General features: G+C 41.1%; 1 protein-coding gene across 3 annotated transcripts in view; it reads left to right on the top strand.

The window, feature by feature from the left end:
- SEC8 (subunit of exocyst complex 8) overlaps window positions 1–17,076 on the top strand; it is a 177,119-nt gene that overhangs the window by 34,201 nt on the left and 125,842 nt on the right. For all 3 annotated transcript variants that reach the window (XM_087666018.1, XM_087666017.1, XM_087666020.1), the window contains exon 3: window positions 16,385–16,558. In XM_087666018.1, coding sequence (XP_087522144.1) covers window positions 16,385–16,558 — 174 coding nt within the window. The remainder of the gene's footprint in view (window positions 1–16,384; window positions 16,559–17,076) is intronic.

Below are 17,076 nucleotides of genomic sequence, written 5' to 3'. Positions count from 1 at the left end.
CCTTCGCTGGATGCCACTGAGCCTTCTGGAGGACCAGTCGCCAGGAATACACCAAATGGGCAAGCAGAGATGAAGAAGTACTAGAGAACCGCGAATCTGCATTAAGAACATGCCACCAAGAACTCCGGATTTGAGTATTGCCATGCAGAAGCCCGTGATCCTCAAGAAAATAACGGGCTATCTCTTGGTCACTTTTTCTCTCTCCAATCCTTCCATTGCCCTCACACCCCTTCAGGAGGACATTGCAATTCATGGCTCGTGGCTTTTCTCCATTACCATTTTCTCCCTCAACTTCAAGCGCCATCATCCTTTGTATTTGGAGTGTTTTCCACTTAGCGTCACCATCCCTCTGCTTGGTGTCAACACTCTTCTCCTTCAGATTCCATCTTTACTTGTGTTTTTCAGTTGAGAGACTTCCTCCACATTTGGCATTAACTTCCCTAGCTAGGCGTCAACATCTTTCTGATTGGTGTTACCTCTACACCTAGCATCAAATTTTGCAACTCCAAGTGCGTTTGTTTGTCACAAGGACATGAAATTTTAAGATGCTCTAATCTTCCTGATAAAATGTGTAAGGTTATTTAGCACATGTGATACACATGGTAGTTATTTCATAGTAACAGGCCAATGACCCTAAGGATGCAGTGGATGCCAAAGGCAAAAGTTGTGATAAGTTATGCCAGTTGGGATTTGGAGGTCAGTTGGTATCAGTTTTGACCCTAGGATAGTTGTTTGGCCAATAAGTGTCAGTGGTGACACTAGGGACTAGCATTAATTAATTAATGAATGCCACTCTAAGGGTCAACAGAGATTGGAGACCACTTCAGGTTACAAATGACCTAGCCAATTTAATTATGGATAGGTACATTTAATTTTGGGAGGGTTAGAAGGACTGAAATTAATTTGTTTTGAAAATTAATTTAATGGCTGGATAATACTGAAAAATGGGTTTAGAAGGCTGACACTTGGTAAAAAAACTAATGCAAGATTAAAAAACGTTTTTTTGGAGGCTTTTTATTGCTCCACTTGAGGGTTGTGATATCTTGCTTGGTATACCACGTGACTCATTCTCTTCTCCTGTTGGACTATATATACTCTATAGGATGGCTTATTAGGTAGGCTACTTCCAGGGATAAGATCTATACCATGATCTCTTGGCCTTTTAGATAGTTGCCCTAAAAGTGACTGAGAGAAGCAATCAACATACATTTTCAAAAATGAAATGCGATCCTTCTTTAACTTTGATGTGTTTCCAACATTTTCATTATCAACCTTATCCTTAGTAAAAACCAACTACATTGAAAGGTGATTTTTCATTACTCTGGAGATAGTAGCAGCCGATACAATAGTGATAGATTTTCCTTTCAACTTTACATCCAAAATATGAGTCTTGTCCTTATGCTGAATAGTGATCACTTTAGCATGTGAATCAATCACTAAATGAACTGTTGGAAAAAGGGGTTATTCAGACCAACTTATCTCCCTTTTGTTCTCCAATGCTTTTGGTGCAAAAAAAGGATGGTTCATGGCGTACATGCATCGACTATCGCATTTTGAATAAAATTACGACAAAGAATCTATTTTTGATCCCTCAGATTGATGATATTATGGATAGATTGTAGGGGGCAGTCATATTTAGTTATATATTTAGCTTTCAGGACGTCTTTTGGGTTGTATGAGTTTCTTGTCATGCCTTTTGGACTCATGAATGCTCCTGCCATTTTTAATTGGATGATGGATTGCATCTTCAAGCTGCATAGGGGCTTTGATGATGTGATTGTCTACTCAAAGAATGATACAGAGCATAAAAGGCATTTGGACATTGTGTTCAATGAGCTGCGTAAGCGTAGGCTAGTTATTAATGACAAGAAGAACGATTTTTTCTTGCATGAGATCCACTTTTTGGAGCACGTAGTGTTGGTTGATGGTATTCATATTGACCCTACAAAGGTTAAGGCTATATGTTTATGACTATCTTTGAGGAATGTATATGAGATCTGCAAAGTTTGGGTCTATGCTTCTATTATAGCAAGTATGTACACAATTTTGCTGAAATTGCATCTTCACTGTATGCTTTGTAGAAAAAATGGTGTGCCTTTAAATGGACAACAATGAAAATTTCAGCATTTGAGAAGCTAAGGAAAAGATGAATTTGTTGAGAAACCCTTCACCCTTCATCCGCAGTTTGTGTTTTTGCGTTTGTGTGTTTTGCGTTTAGGGTTTGCAGCCCCAAAAAGGGGCGCCATCCTAGACTGACTGTGCCTATTTATAGGCCACTCTCTCACTCATTCTTTACGGTTGATTCATTTAGTCCGTTATCTCTTCTCTCCAGCCTCTCCACTACCCTCACACCCCTTCAGGAGGACATTGCGGTTCGTGGTTCGTGGTTGTCTTCATCATCTTCCTTGTGCTACGGTACCCTTGTTCCCTTGTATCACATTCACTCCATGATTCACAACTTCATCATTCCATTGATTAGAGTTTCTTCTCTCTTCTCTTCTCTTCTCCATGTTTGCCGAGTTCACTCCGTGTTCCTCCCCGCAAACCCTACTGTCTCGCTGGTACATCATCTTTTGACATGGTATCAAAGCTGGATGCTCAAATAGTGGTAAAGATCCTCCACGCCAGTGAAGGCAAAGACCGGTGGTGGGTTCGGCATCCACTTCTCTTCTTCTTCCACTGCATCAAAATCTTGTTTTTGCAGGTTTCAGGTGTTTTCAGCTTGCTGCCCATACCTCTTTTGCGGAAGACATCACAATCTCAGTTGTCCCTTGCTGTCATCTACAATTTGGCGCCTGTTTCCAACCTTCCACCCGTAGTTTGCAGTTGTTTATAGCAGAGCGACTGTTGCTGATCGCTCCTCCATTCAAAAAAACAATCTCGTTTTTGCAGATTTCAAGTATTTCAGCTTGCTGCCCACACCTTGGACGCAGAGGACATTGCGGTTCAAGCTGGCCATTGCTGTCTATAACAGTATGGTGCCTTTTTCCAGCCTACCACACATTGTTCGGAGCTGATTTCAGCATACTGACTGTTGCTGGTTTTTCATGCGTTTTTAGTATTTTTCTCTCCTGCTGTCTGCATTTTTAGTATTTCTCTCTCCTCACCTGTGTTTTTCTATTGGTTGCAACTTCTTACTGCTAGTAGCATCCTCTCCCACTGGGAGTTTACTTTCAGCCTTCCACTACCCTCCCACCCCTTGAGACGGACATTGTGGTTCGTGCTTTGCATTGCCGTCACACCCCTTGAGGCCGACATCGCGGTTCATGGTTCGTGGTTGATCTCTTCCACTTCTTCCTTCTTCAGCAAGGCACACTGGTATCCATGGCTTCTTTAACCCAACAAATGACCAATCTACTGGGTGTTTCTACTGTGACACGAACGGTCATCCCACTAGAGACCATTGACATTGACCTTTGCTCCCCACCCCTCTAGAGTATATGCGTCTTCCACAAGGCACTCCTTGTGCCACCTCTCCTTTTTGGGCTAGAGAGATCACTTTGCATCAACTATCAGAGTATTGTGCTCAAGGCAATAAGCCGCACCAAAGCGCAATAAGTCCTTTTGAGCACACGGAGGCTCTAAGACCTTACGAGGCGATAAGCCCTTCTAGAGACCACCCCATTGCGCGAAGGTTTCCCCCTTCACTTCTGAGTACAGTGGCTTCCACGGGCCACATCTCCTCCACAGCCCACTCTCTTGAGAGTCCACGACTGTTCCCCACCCTTGGCTTATCCTAAGCCTCCTTCTTTCCCACCCTCTTTCACTCAAGTTCGAGAGGCCACTTCTAGGTGCTTTCCGGCTTCTTCTTGTGAGCCCCAGATATCTTCTGTGGTACGACCGACGGCAGTTCCTTCATCATCAGATGCTTCGGAGTCCGTGAGCCATGAGTGGTTGGATTCCCTTTCTCTCTCATACTAGGATTCAAAGGGGGATTTTTTTTACTTTGCCCTTAGAGGGGGCTTCCAACTTTTCTTCGGCTTCAAAGAGGGCTCCTACTTCTACTCCTTTTGATTTAGAGAGGAACCCTATGTGCCATGAAGTTCTTCACACCACCATCTTTCACTTTCGAGGAGTGGCTCTCCTTTGAGCAGTCATTTCCTCTACTCATATCCAGGATCTAGAGGATCTACCTTGATCGGGGCTCTTGGATCTTTAGCAGCGACTTGGTTGTGGTGAAAATCAGGAACTTGAAGATAAGAGGATAATGTGCACAAAAAGAGATAGAGATAGAGACAATATAAAAAAGGTAGTGAACTGCAGTTGAGCATTTCATTGCTAGTGGTTGTATATATATAAGGTACATTAAATGAGGTAGGTGAGCCTTATCTCTAAATATCTGAGATATTTTCAAAGTGGATATCTATGAGATCCTTTTGTCCACATACTGACTTGTCCTTATCTTATCCAACTTTTATCCTTATCCACAACTTTATCTTAATATCCCCTTCAACTAATTCACGTACAAAATGATATCTCATTTCAATATGGCGGAGTTTAATGCTTAATTTTAGTCCTTGAATGGCAGAGATTGATGCTTTATTGTTGGTGAAGATTGGAATTTGCTGAGGCTGATACCCAAAATTGATGCCTTCCAAGAGTTTCTTTAGATAAATTATTTCCTGGGTGGCCATGTTGCATGCCACATATTCGGCTTTAGTAGTAGAAAGTGCAATGCAGTGTTGTTGTTTGGTACTCCAAGAGATGGGACCTCCTGCTAAAGTAATGATAAAACCAGTGAGAGTTTTTCGGGTAGCAAGATCACCACCCCAATCTGCATCGGAATAGGCTCGTAAGAGAAAATCATTGTTGTCTTTTGTAAAACAAATTCCCACATTTGATGTTACTTTTAGATATCGCAAGACTCGTTTGAGCTGCTTCCAATGTTCATAAGTGGGTTGAGGCATGGCCTTGGAGAGAATGTGTCCTGCATAAGATAAATCTGGACGGGTACAAGTAATTAGATATTGAAGATATCCAAGTGTTTCCATGTAAGGAATAGTCTCCATTTCACGAGCCTGATCAGTTGAAAGAGAATGGGAGGAGGATGGATTCAATTGTAGATTTTGGGCAAGTGGAGTGACCATGGGATTGCATTTTAGCATGGAATAACGGGAGAGAATAGACATAATGTAGGTATGTTGATGCATTTTGATGGATGTGGGTGACTGTTCAATTTCAATGCCAAGACAGTAATGCATAGGACCATAGTTTGTTATAGCAAATTATGAAGATATGATAGATTTGGCTTTGGACATTGCATGAGGAGTGTTGGCAAGAATAGGAATGCCATCAACATAGGGACCTAAGATAATGACAATGTTGCCCTGAAGAAGAGTATAAATGTTGTGATCTATTTGTAGCCTCCGAAAGCCATGGTGTAGTAAGTGAGAATGAATACGAGTGAGAATGAATACGAGTGAGAATGGTGTAGTAAGTGAGAATGAATACGAGTGTACCACTGCCTTGGTGCCTGTTTTAGACCATAAAGAGCTTTATGCAGTAGGCAAACGTGTGTAGGAAATTTGGGATCAACAAAGTTTGGTGATTGAGATATATAGATTTTTTCTTCTAAGTGACCATGCAACAAGGCAGTCTTAACATCAATGTGGTGAATAATTAATTTAAAATGAGTTGCCATGGAGAGTAATACCCGTAAAGAGGACAAAGAAAGTACAGGAGAGAATGTACTTTCGTAATGGAGGCCTTTAATTTCTTCGAAACCATGAGCCACAAGTCGAGCTTTGTACTTGTCGATGGAGCCATATGGTTTGAGCTTGTTGCGAAGTACCCATTTGCAGCTTATTGCAGATGCTCCAGGAGGAAGGGGTACCAATTTTCAAGTGTTATTGTGAAGTAGAGCTTTGTATTCTTCAAACATTGCAGCTTGCCATTGAGAGGCTTTAGTACTTTGAAGTGCTTGAGTAACAGTAGGACAAATTGGAGCTTCAGGAATAGTAACTGGAGGTGAATCTTGAGCTTGGCCAAGAGCAATGTTGGCTTGAAGATGAAGATCATGTAAGTTTTTGAAGCACGGAGTTGATTGTGATTGTACCTCTTCAGTGTCGGAGTTGAATGTGATTGTACCTCTTCAATGTCGGAGTTGATTGTGATTGTACCTCTTTAGTGTCGGAGTTGAATGTACTAAATAGAGTAATCAGCATTGATGGAGAAGCTGGAGATGGAGGCCGTAGAGTTGTAACAATGAGAGCCATAGGAGAAGTATTGCTCGATGTTGAAGACATTGCTGCTATGCGAGTAGACCTTTGAGGTTTGTGCTCATTAGTGGATGGAGCTAAGTGTGGAGTAGAGGCATGGAGAGGAATCCAGTTTTTGTGATGAAATGAAGCTTGTGGAAGACTTGAAGATTGATGATTATATAGATTTTCTCCTTCATTTTGGGATTTTTGAAATCGTGAAGATAAGGGAAAATCTGACGGAGTAGAAGCGTGAATTTGTTCAGTGTAAATGGTAGCAGACTGGTGTGCTGGATAGGCAGCAGTTGAGCTGCTATTGTGCGCCAGTTGCTGCCGTTTTGGAGTCATCGAAGTCGCTTGAACTAGCTTGGCGTGGAGTGGAGCAGCTGCTGGCGGCCTTGGACTGGGTGAAGTGTCCTTTTTTGAAGGCAACCGTTGTTGCTGCTGCGTGGCGTTCTTTTCGCAGGTCGCTGCAGCCTGACGGACAGTGCCGTTTGAAGGGATTGTAGGCGTGATTATTGCCGTTTGACGGGCTGGAGTTACAAGTGCTTTTGAAGTTTTCAATAATGTTTGATATGCATTAAGGTTTGAAGCCTTTTGAGATGAGGGTTGTTCACACGAACTAAGGGAGTTTGAACTTCTAAAAGAAGATAAGGATGATGATAAAGGTGAAGAGTTGGTGTGGCTAGAACTGGACGGAGAGGATGTTGTCGAAGTGATGTTTGGATTTGTATGAGGCATATCTAATGTCGAGGATTCTTTGATGGGAAAAAGTGAGAGAGATGGACATGTTGTGGTGTTGGACGGAAGAAGATTATGTTCATAAAAGATGGCACTTCGGCCATAAATAAAGACTTTATTAGTTGGATCATAGAAGCAATAGGCCTTGTGACCATGTAGCTCTTCATATCCTATAAAAATTAGTTGTGTGGCTCTAGAAGAAAACTCGGATTTGTGATCTTGATTGACAAGAAATGCAGTGCATCCAAAGACTTTAAGATGTGATAAGTCAGGAGGGTGACCAAACCACAATCCATAAGGAGTATTATTTTGTAGGGAGTTGGAATACAACTTGTTTTGAAGATATGCAGTAACAATTGCTTCCTCCCAATAGTCTTTTCTCAGACGAGTGAGTGATAGCATAGCTCTTGCAGCATTGAGTAGTGTACGATTCTTTCTTTCTGCAACTCCATTTTGCTGTGGGTGATGTGGTATGGTAAGCTCATGTTGAATGCCAAAGGCCTTGCAATAATCTTCGAATTCATTTGAAGTGTATTCTCCTCCGCTGTCAGTACGAAGAGCTTCGAGTCATAACTTATGCTTATTTTCAACTGCTTCCTTATATTCTTGAAACTTGGAGAAGACTTGTGACTTCCTCGTGAGAAAATATACAACAATATATCTTGAATAATCATCAATAAGTACCATAAAGTATTTTGCTCCAATGAGAGATATAGGATTTATTAGACCACAACTGTCTTAGTGTACTAATTGAGGTGGTTGAGTCGTAATGGAGTAAGATTTGGGATAAGGAAGATTTGTGGCCTTATTGAGAGCACAAGCTTGACAAAATGGAATTTGAGAGAGAAGGTGGAATGCTAGGGACAAGCTTCTTGTGAATAAGTTGTTGGAGAACATTCTGAGAGGCATGACTAAGCCTAGAGTGCCATAGCAGTGCGTTCTGTGGTAGACTTGTGAGTGAAGTGAAGTTAGCTGAAGCATTTGAAGAAGGTTGTAGTAGTGAATACCCAAGTGTATAAAGCCGACCTTCTTTGGGGCAGGTAAGTTTGAGAGAAGGTGAGAGTAGTTGTAAGATGCAGTGGTCTTTATAGAAGTGAGCAGTGAGAGAGGATTGAGAAGTAAGCTCATTGATACTTAATAGATTTTTCTTGAGATTGGGAACATAATAGACTCTACGTACCTTGATGATGTGATTGGAGGGAAGCTCCACTTGAATTGTGCCGTAGCCCTGAGCTTGTTGAATGTTGTTGTCCCCCATGGCAACACGAAGTGGAGTAGAGATCTCTTTGAAGTCGACTAGCCATTCTTTGTGAAAACTCATATGATGAGTAGCTCCAGAATCTAGAAACCATGTATATTCTTTGGAGTTTAATGAGGGTGCCCAAACACTTGTGGCGAGGTTGATAATTGTTTTTGATTGCTCTTTGATGCCATAATTGCCGATGCTAACAAAGTGAGCATGACCTTTTGATTGATATTTGTTGAATCTATTTTTTTGACGACAACCCTTTTCAATATGACCTTGTCTTTTGCAAGCATTATATATGAGATGATAATGCGGGTTTCTTGTTAAGGATAGGGATTGAGAAGAGTGGTAAGAGTTGGGCTTATGTTGAGGATTACTAAGAATCCTTTTGAAGTTAGACCGAGAAGAAAACTTAGGCTTTTGTTGAAAGTGTCGAGCTCTTTTGTGAAAATGTTTTGGGTTGTAAGCAATTATAGCTAGGGCCTTGGAATCTTGATTTGGAGAAGTAGAAAGAGTATCTCTCCTGACTTGCTCTTGCTTGATTCTATTAATGAGCGGGTGAAGCTTGAGTTTATCAGTGGAGGTTTGAGTTGTAATAAAGGCTCTCCAAGATAGAGGCAAAGAAGAAAGTAAAAACATGGCTTGTAACTCTTCTGAGATGACCAAACCGAATGTTATGGTTTCATCTAGCAAAGATTGCCACTGTTCTAAGAACTTAGTGGCAGGTTGATCTTCATGTATAGTGGTAGTAGATAGTTTTCTAAACATGGTCATTTGATAAACAATATCTGTTTGTTCATATGTATTGTTGAAGAATTCCCAAATACCTTTTGTAGTGGGTATCGTTCTTACTAGTTGTACTTGGCGATCTCCACAATGGACAAGTATTTTCATTCTTGTAGCTGCATCTCTTTGCATCCAATCTTCCTTGTCAGCTCCTTCTTGTTCAGGGTAGTCTTCCTTGCCATTGATAATATTCCATAGATTTGCTTGAGATAGGTAAAGTTCCATCCTTAGCTTCCATACTTGATAGTTTCTGCCATTGAGTTTGTCGATCTTGATGTGTCGGCTGTAGGAGATGGTGGCATTAACGAGATCCATTGAAAGAATGAGAGTGAAGGAGGACGAGTAGTATGTGAATTTGAGGAGAATATGATAACCTAGAAAGATAGGACCTGGTGCTCTGACACCATGTGATGAAAACCAGAAACTTGAAGATAAGAAGATAATGTGCACAATAAGAGATAGAGATAGAGACAATATAGAAAAGGTAGTGAACTCCAGTTGAGCATTTCATTGCTAGTGGTTGTATATATATAAGGTATATTAAATGAGGTAGGTGAGGCTTATCTTTAAATATTTGAGATATTCACAAAGTGGATATCTATGAGATCCTTTTGTTCACATACTGACTTGTCCTTATCTTATCCAACTTTTATCCTTATCCACAACTTTATCTTAACATTGGTAACTAGGCCTTTGTATTCCTTCCAGCATGGAGTCACGGAGCCAGTGGCTTCTCTCCCAAGGTTGAGTTTTGGGTTCTACAGCTCATCCAGTCTCCTAACTATCTTCAAAGGTCTTCTTTTAGGTGGTATTCTCAGATTACACGGTGGATCTTCTTTGTCCCTTGGTCAGCATGGAGCCAACTCCCGAGATTGAATATGAGCATATCCTTATGGTTCTCGGCACCTCACAAAGCTCGACATTTCTCCTATGCATTGCATGTTTTCGTCATCTTTGTATTAGGGCGCTTGGGCAAGTAAACAATTTTCCCATGAGGGACATTGTCCAAGTGACACTTGCTGCATGAGCATTCTTCAGTATGTAGCATTGTATCTCCACCTCACTCCTCTTGTTCCCTTTTTTGGGTCTAAGAGGGGGTGTTGAGAAACCCTTCACCCGCACTTTGCGTTTTTGCATTTAGGGTTTGCAGCCCCAAAAAGAGGCGCCATCCTAGATTGAATGTGCCTATTTATAGGCCACTCTCTTACTCATTCTTTACGGTTGATTCATTCAGTCCGTCACCTCTTCTCTCCAGTCTCTCCATTACCCTCATATCCCTTTAGGAGGACATTGCGGTTCGTGGTTCGTGGTTCGTGGTTGTCTTCATCATTTTCCTTGCGCTACGGCACCCTTGTTTCCTTGTATCACATTCACTCCATGATTCAGAACTTCATCATTCCATTCATCAAAGTTTCTTCTATCTTCTCTTCTTTTCTCCATGTTTGCTGAGTTCACTTTGTGTTCCTCCCCGCAAACCCTACTGTCTCGCTAGTACGCCATCTTTTGACAGACTTCAGATGCTATTTTTGTGTTGCTGGATCTTAGAAAGTCATTTGTTGTTCAGTGTGATGCATGTGGGAACAACATAGGGGTTGTTTTAATGCAAGATGTCCGAGTTGTGGCATATGAGAGTTGTGTTCTCCACGGTGTAGAAAAGAATTGATGGGTTTATGAGAAAGAATTAGTTGTTGTAATTCATGGCACATGCACTTTTGACATGGAAACTCTATCTTTTAGGGACTGATTTTATAGTACAATTAGACCATACATGAGATGGACCAACATCTTATCTATGTTTCACTTTCAGAGGGTGCACATAGATGGAAAAAAGAATGTGGTGGTTGATGCATTCACGTAAGCCTTAGATTTCGGTTGTGTGGTGTTCATGGTATTTTTATGCTAGTCGGCCAGCATTTAATGCTGGTCGACCAGCTGCTATATATGACATATTTTGTATCTATTTATTGGGCTCTTCCTCCTTAGTCATATAGTCATCATCATTCTTCAGGTGGACTTCCTTGGAGAGTGGAGGTGGTGCTAGTGCCCACATAGCTAGTGACTCATTGTTGTATGCGACTATCTTGTGTTTGGTGTACGCATTCCATTTCCCGAGCACATCTCTGAGTTCTTTTCCTTTGCAGTGTTCTTCTGTTTACTTTCTCTTTTGTCTTGTGTTCAACAGTTTATTTCAGTACTTGTCTATGCTTCCATTGCTACACGACTTTTGACATGGTATCAAATTGTAGCATCTAGGCTCTTGCCGCGTGTTTTTTTGCTAATTACAAGCCAACTTTCCCTCCTGCTAATCTAGCGACTACTGTTTGTTGCCATCACCTTGTCTTCCTCTGAAGGCTGCGTTTTTGCACCAGGTGCTTGCATTTTCCTTGTCTACTGCATTCATTGTAGGTCGCTTGCATTTAATGGTGGTTACTCTGCGTTTTCATTAGCAGTTGCTGCGTTTTCTGCAAATCTTGCTCCTAGAGACTGGGCACCAACATGTGCAATCTACTAATAGTGTATGTTGGCTAGTTTCAATTTTCTGCAGTTGATTTTTTGTGATCAGCAACTTGTGAATATTGCATATGAACTCTTTTTTTGTGCAGTCTATGTTGTTTGGTTGGTTGTCTTCTCTTTGTTTCTACCTTCTCTTCTCTATCTTCTTTTCTATTCTCTCCAAATGGCTCTTCCGTGCACTTCTATAGATGATAAGTTACATGGACCTGACTATCTTACATGGAGTGCTGTGATGAAAGTTTGGTTTGTGCCAAAGCGACTGTGGTACATTGTATGTGGAGCTATGCCTTGGTCTCACCACCCTGTTCCTATTCTCAAAGATTTTGATTAGGACAACCATGACAAAGCTGTGCTTACGTGGGATTTGGATGATGCATTAGCTCTTCTTTGATGTATTTCTAAAGAAGTTATATCGCCAGCTACCTCCTACAAGACCTCTGTAGAAGTATAACTGAAGATTTAGATGTTATACAAGGCAACCTTTCACCATGCATGTAGTGACCCTTTATGGCTAGCTTTAGCAGATGAATTTTGAGCCGAAGGATCCCATTCAGTCATTTTTTCTTCATGTTACAAAGGTATAGGACAAACTTCAACACATGCATTTTGTCCTTCTAGAGACATATCTTGTGGGAATTGTACTCTACAAGCTCCTCTTAGAGTTTGATGGAGTGGCCAATGCTTCGAGGATGCAAACATTATCTACACCTATGAGCTTCACACATATATTCTCGATGTTCCTTGAGCATGAGGCATCTTAGCAATTATAGGGGAGGCTTTTGTCTCATTATGGAGGTTCTAGTTTGGCCTTTGCAGCTTCAGAGAGGGATGACAAAAAGAAGAAGTCAAAGGTCCAATGTTATCACTATGGTAAGAAGGGCCTTTTGCGGAGAATTGCTGAAACCAACCTTCCTTCTTGGAATGGGTGGTGATAACCTGATTTAAGAGTTAATTACAGCAATAAATAAATGCACATAAAATGAAATACACACTTTACCATAACATTCTTGGACAGTAGACACCCTGTTGGCCCCAAAATTGGTGCCCCTTGCGGTCTTTCTTTAGCTTTCATTCAATTGGAAGGAGTACAACTTGAGATTCTTCAATCTCCTCCTGCTAACCAATTGCTCTTGCTGTTATAAATGTCCAGCAAGCCTTTTGGGTTATTTGCCCCTTGTTTCACCCAGGACTTCTTCTCCAATTTGACCCTTGGTTGGCCAAATGCTGCCCCAAATCAATTCGGGATGGACTGGCTCCTGAAATCCCTTGATAATCTTCAATTATCAGCTGCTGATTTCAGTCCCTTGAGCCTTCAATCTTTGGCATGGATCCCAAGGTGATTGCTAAACCCTAATTTCTGTGAATAGGGTTTACTGCAGAAATTACAGATCAGCCCACCAAAAATGGCTGAGATCTCCTCCAGATGGCTAAGAATTGCTGAGAATGACTGAGCATAGGCTGAGGGACATGAGAGAATGCTGTGGAGAGAGAAAATTCTGAGATTTGTCGTGAAGAACTGATCAAAATCAGCTGCTGCTCTGCTGTACCAGCCCCAAACGGATGCATCAACAACAATACGAGCATCAGAGACTGTGATCTTCAGGAGAGAGTGCATCAGCAGCAATTGCCAGCTTCCCAAGGTCAAGAATATGCAATCTCCATCACCAAAATGGTCTCCAATGACTGGGAATTGGCCCCAAAAGTTGGCAGCAACAGCCCAACACCTCTTTCCAACAGCTCCAAAATGAAAAAAAGAGATTTCCCTCTCCCTTCAGCCCTATTTAGCCTTTCCCCCACTTGTATGGGAAAATTTTGCCAAGTGGCAGCTTGCTTAATTCATTTTCAGCAGTTTTCAGTCATTTAATTAATTTTCAAAATTAATTAATTCTGAAAATTAATTTAGCCCTTAATCCATGCCCAAAAAATTGACCTTGCCCATCCAAAAATTAATTGGCTAGGCCATTTGCAACCCAAAGTGGTCCCATGCATTAATTGACCCTTGGACAAGCATTAATCTATTAATTAATGGCTAGTCCCTAGTATCACCATTGACAGTTAATGGCCAATTAATGGTCCTAGGGGCAAATTGATACCAAAATTCACCTAGAATCTAACAAGTGTAACTTGTTACAACTTTTGCCTTTGACACCCATATTTTTCACAGGGTCCTTCGGCCTTCAACTGTGAGAAAGTAGCTTGCACCTCACATGTGCATCTTTTAATTGCACATTTGATTAATCCTTTAATGAAATGTCAATTAAACATAAGCAAAGTATCAAATTTTCACATCCTCGTGACAATTGCAAGGAGTTAGCAGCCTTATGGAAGAAATGTAATAATTTCTCTATCATCTCAAGAAATGTTGTACTCCGAAAGGGCTATGCCCATATAAATGCAATGACTTCTTTTTGTCAATGTCTGTCTTGTCCATGAGAATTGATAAAAAGTTAAGTGGCTAGGATTCTTGGTTGAAATATAAATCATAATAATTAGCAAGTTATAATGTTAAGAATCCTTTATTCAGGCACCACCCCAAGTACAGATTCCCAATTTGCCTCCTACATCTCGGACTCCGGCTTTAATTCTTTGGCCTAGGAGAAGTCCAAGGTGTGGAAGGGATCTACTACTTCCGATTGAGGGAAGGGCTTGAATGCCCCTTTCTCTCCTACTTTTTAGTCCAAGCGATGCAGTCGTCTCTTACGACTCTCTAGTGCCAAAGAGGGAGTGCAAGAGGGTGGTGAGATGGGGTCGAGAAACCTCATCTATATAGGTATATAGGTGGAGAGATTCCAAAGAGAGATGTCCGTGATGCATTGACCAAAGTCTGGCAAGTTCAAACATTGGAGGTGGGATTGACATCCAAGTTCATGATGAGCTAGTTATTTGATAGAGACCGGGCTTGGCTCCTAGTCTTGTGTTCACATGAGGGGACACTTTGGCGGTTTGGCTAAAGGTGGGGAATCCATGGTCACATATATTCAGAGGCATTTTTGTTAGGATGGTCTTGTATGCTACTGCAAGGCATTGATGACGGACATATAGACATGCTATGGCTTTTCTCTATTTTTAGGAGTTGGTATGATCTACATTGACATTAAGTTCTCTTAGAGGCACCTTGGTGGTGAATTGATCACCCACTGCTTGGGTATTCATGGTTCTACTTTGGTGGTTCTATGTTGTATGGATTATGATGAGTCATTATCATTGTATCATTGTATTATATCAGATTACCCATGATTTGATAGAGGGTGGTATTAGGATTGTTAGGTCATGTGTGAGTCTGTGCATGCTTGATGGGATGGGCACACTTGTCATTATTTTAGGCATTTTGTTGTGGTTATTTGTGTGGCATTTATGGCATTTTATGCTAGTTAGCCAACATTAAATGTTGGCTGATCAATTCCTGTAGATGGCATATTTTGTGCCTATTTATTTGGCGGCGGCTCCTCCTCCTCCTCCTCCTCCTCAATCATATAGTGATCGTCATTCTTTAGGTGGACTTTTGTTGGAGAGAGGAGGCGGTGCTAGTGCCCAGGTTGATAGTGATTCACTGTTGTATATAACTGTCTCGTGTTTGGCATATGGATTCCATTTTCCGAGCATGTCTGAGAGTTCTTTTTCTTTGTAGTGTTCTTATGTTTTCTTCTCTTCAATCTTGTGTTTAGCTTTAGTACTTGTCTATGCTTCTGCTGATGCAAGTTTGAGAAAGCTGAATTGAGGCTGAAGGGAGAAGGAAATCTCATTTTTGCATTTTGCAGCTGGTGGGAAGAGAGGTTTGGCTCCTATTGCTTGCTTTTAGGGTTATTTCTTAGTTATTGGAGATCATTTTGGTAAAGGAGGTTGCATATTTCGGGCCAGGGGAAGTTGATGATCATAGCCGATGCACTTTCTCCTAAAGATTACAGTCTTTGATGCTTCCTTTGCTGTTGGAGAATGCATTTGAGGCTGGAAAACTGGGTCAACGGCACAATTTCACCGAAATCTTGGAACAAGTCCTTGAATTTTCTCCCTTGACAGCAGTCTCTATCTTTCTCTAGCCATCTCCTAGCTTTGCTCCAAGTTTTATAGCTATCCAGCCATTGGAGGTGGAGATTTTGGATGAATCTCTGCTGTAAACCCTAATTTTTACCCGAAATTAGGGTTTGATAGATGCCTTTGGAAGTGTTCCTAGATTTGAAGGCTTTAGACTTGAATTTTCAGAGCTGATATCAATGTATGTTAGGAGGTAATTTATTTCCCAAGGAGCACGGGTGAAGGTTAATCCCGTAGCAAATCAAGGGGCAAATTGATTTGAAAGCTTACTGGTCATTTAAGACAACAAGAGGCACTTGGATTAGTGAAGGAGGTTAAAGAATCTTAGTTGTACTCCATGCATTTGCAAGCAAGTTAAAGAAATACCGTATGAGGGGCCAAGTATTGGGGTCAACAGGTTGTCCAATGTCCAAGATTAAGTGATAAGATTTGCATTTTCAGTTTATGTGAATTTTATGCTTGCTGTAATTGTTGATTAATCATGTCACTACCACCCTCTCCGAGGATGAAGGCTGGTTTCAGTTGAGCCTAATTGTGTCCTTCAGTTATGACGTTTGAGTATCTATTAGGAACCGTATTTGCTTTTCCTGCAGTTCTCTACTTGCAGAAACCCTCAGAGTGATAAGTTTTTAGTTAAACGAATTTATAGATTAAGGCAATGCTACACTGTAAAACAATTGACTGCTCTTTCTTTTCAGTAACTTTTCTTCCTTCTGTTTCTATCCTCTGCTGGTAAATAACTTGGTTTTAGACGGCTGTGTATTTGCTTTAATTGTGGCAGTAGCATTCTTAGTAATTCATGTATTTACCAGAAACCAATGTTTGAGTCATTATGTCTCTTTTCTTTTTGGGTTTTTTCGTGCTTCAGATACTCAAGTTGTTTAGTGATTCTGCTGGAAGCATCAGTGGTCTAAAGGAAAGCTTAGGTGAGGCCAGGAGACTACTTGGTGCTAAAAACAAACAGCTTCAACAGCTCTGGTACCGGTCTGTAACAATTCGCCACATTATATCTTTACTGGATCAGATTGAAAACGCTTCCCAGGTGAGAATCATCCTCCAATTGTAGCAAAGTGTATTTGAGAACAGCTTGTTATTGGTAAATTTTCAAGGATGCTCTCTGTTCCCCTAAAACTGATGCATCTAGGTGCAAAGTCTGTAGCCTTCATCATTGTCAGGTAGTACTTTCAAGTTTCTTCACACTACCCAGCTGAGAGACAATTTATCCAAGTTGCACCAAGTAATTAAAGTTGATAAATTGCAATTGTTCATTAATGTAGCAATGTCAGTGAAGTTCCATCCAACTAGAATGTGTTGAACTCCCCTAAAAGGTGCAATTTACTTTAGTGATGACAGCACGTCGTGGAACCTCAAAAGTTGAACTCCCTTAAAAGCTCCAGTTTTGCTGAAGCAATGACAGCAATGTATAGAACCTCAAAAGAGCTTATTGACACATGGTAGTTGGATTTGCATGACCGTTTTCGATACAAACTGCATGAAATCAGTGTGTATGGACCTTGACCAGCAGTGTAGCAAGCTAAGAACAGTGAACTTGCAGGTATA

This window comes from Lygodium microphyllum, chromosome 24, assembly GCF_053477565.2.
Source record: "Lygodium microphyllum isolate KBCC chromosome 24, Lygodium_microphyllum_v1.1.10, whole genome shotgun sequence".
In the NCBI taxonomy this organism is placed as follows: Eukaryota; Viridiplantae; Streptophyta; class Polypodiopsida; order Schizaeales; family Lygodiaceae; genus Lygodium; species Lygodium microphyllum.
This window is presented reverse-complemented; position numbering and strand designations above follow the sequence as displayed.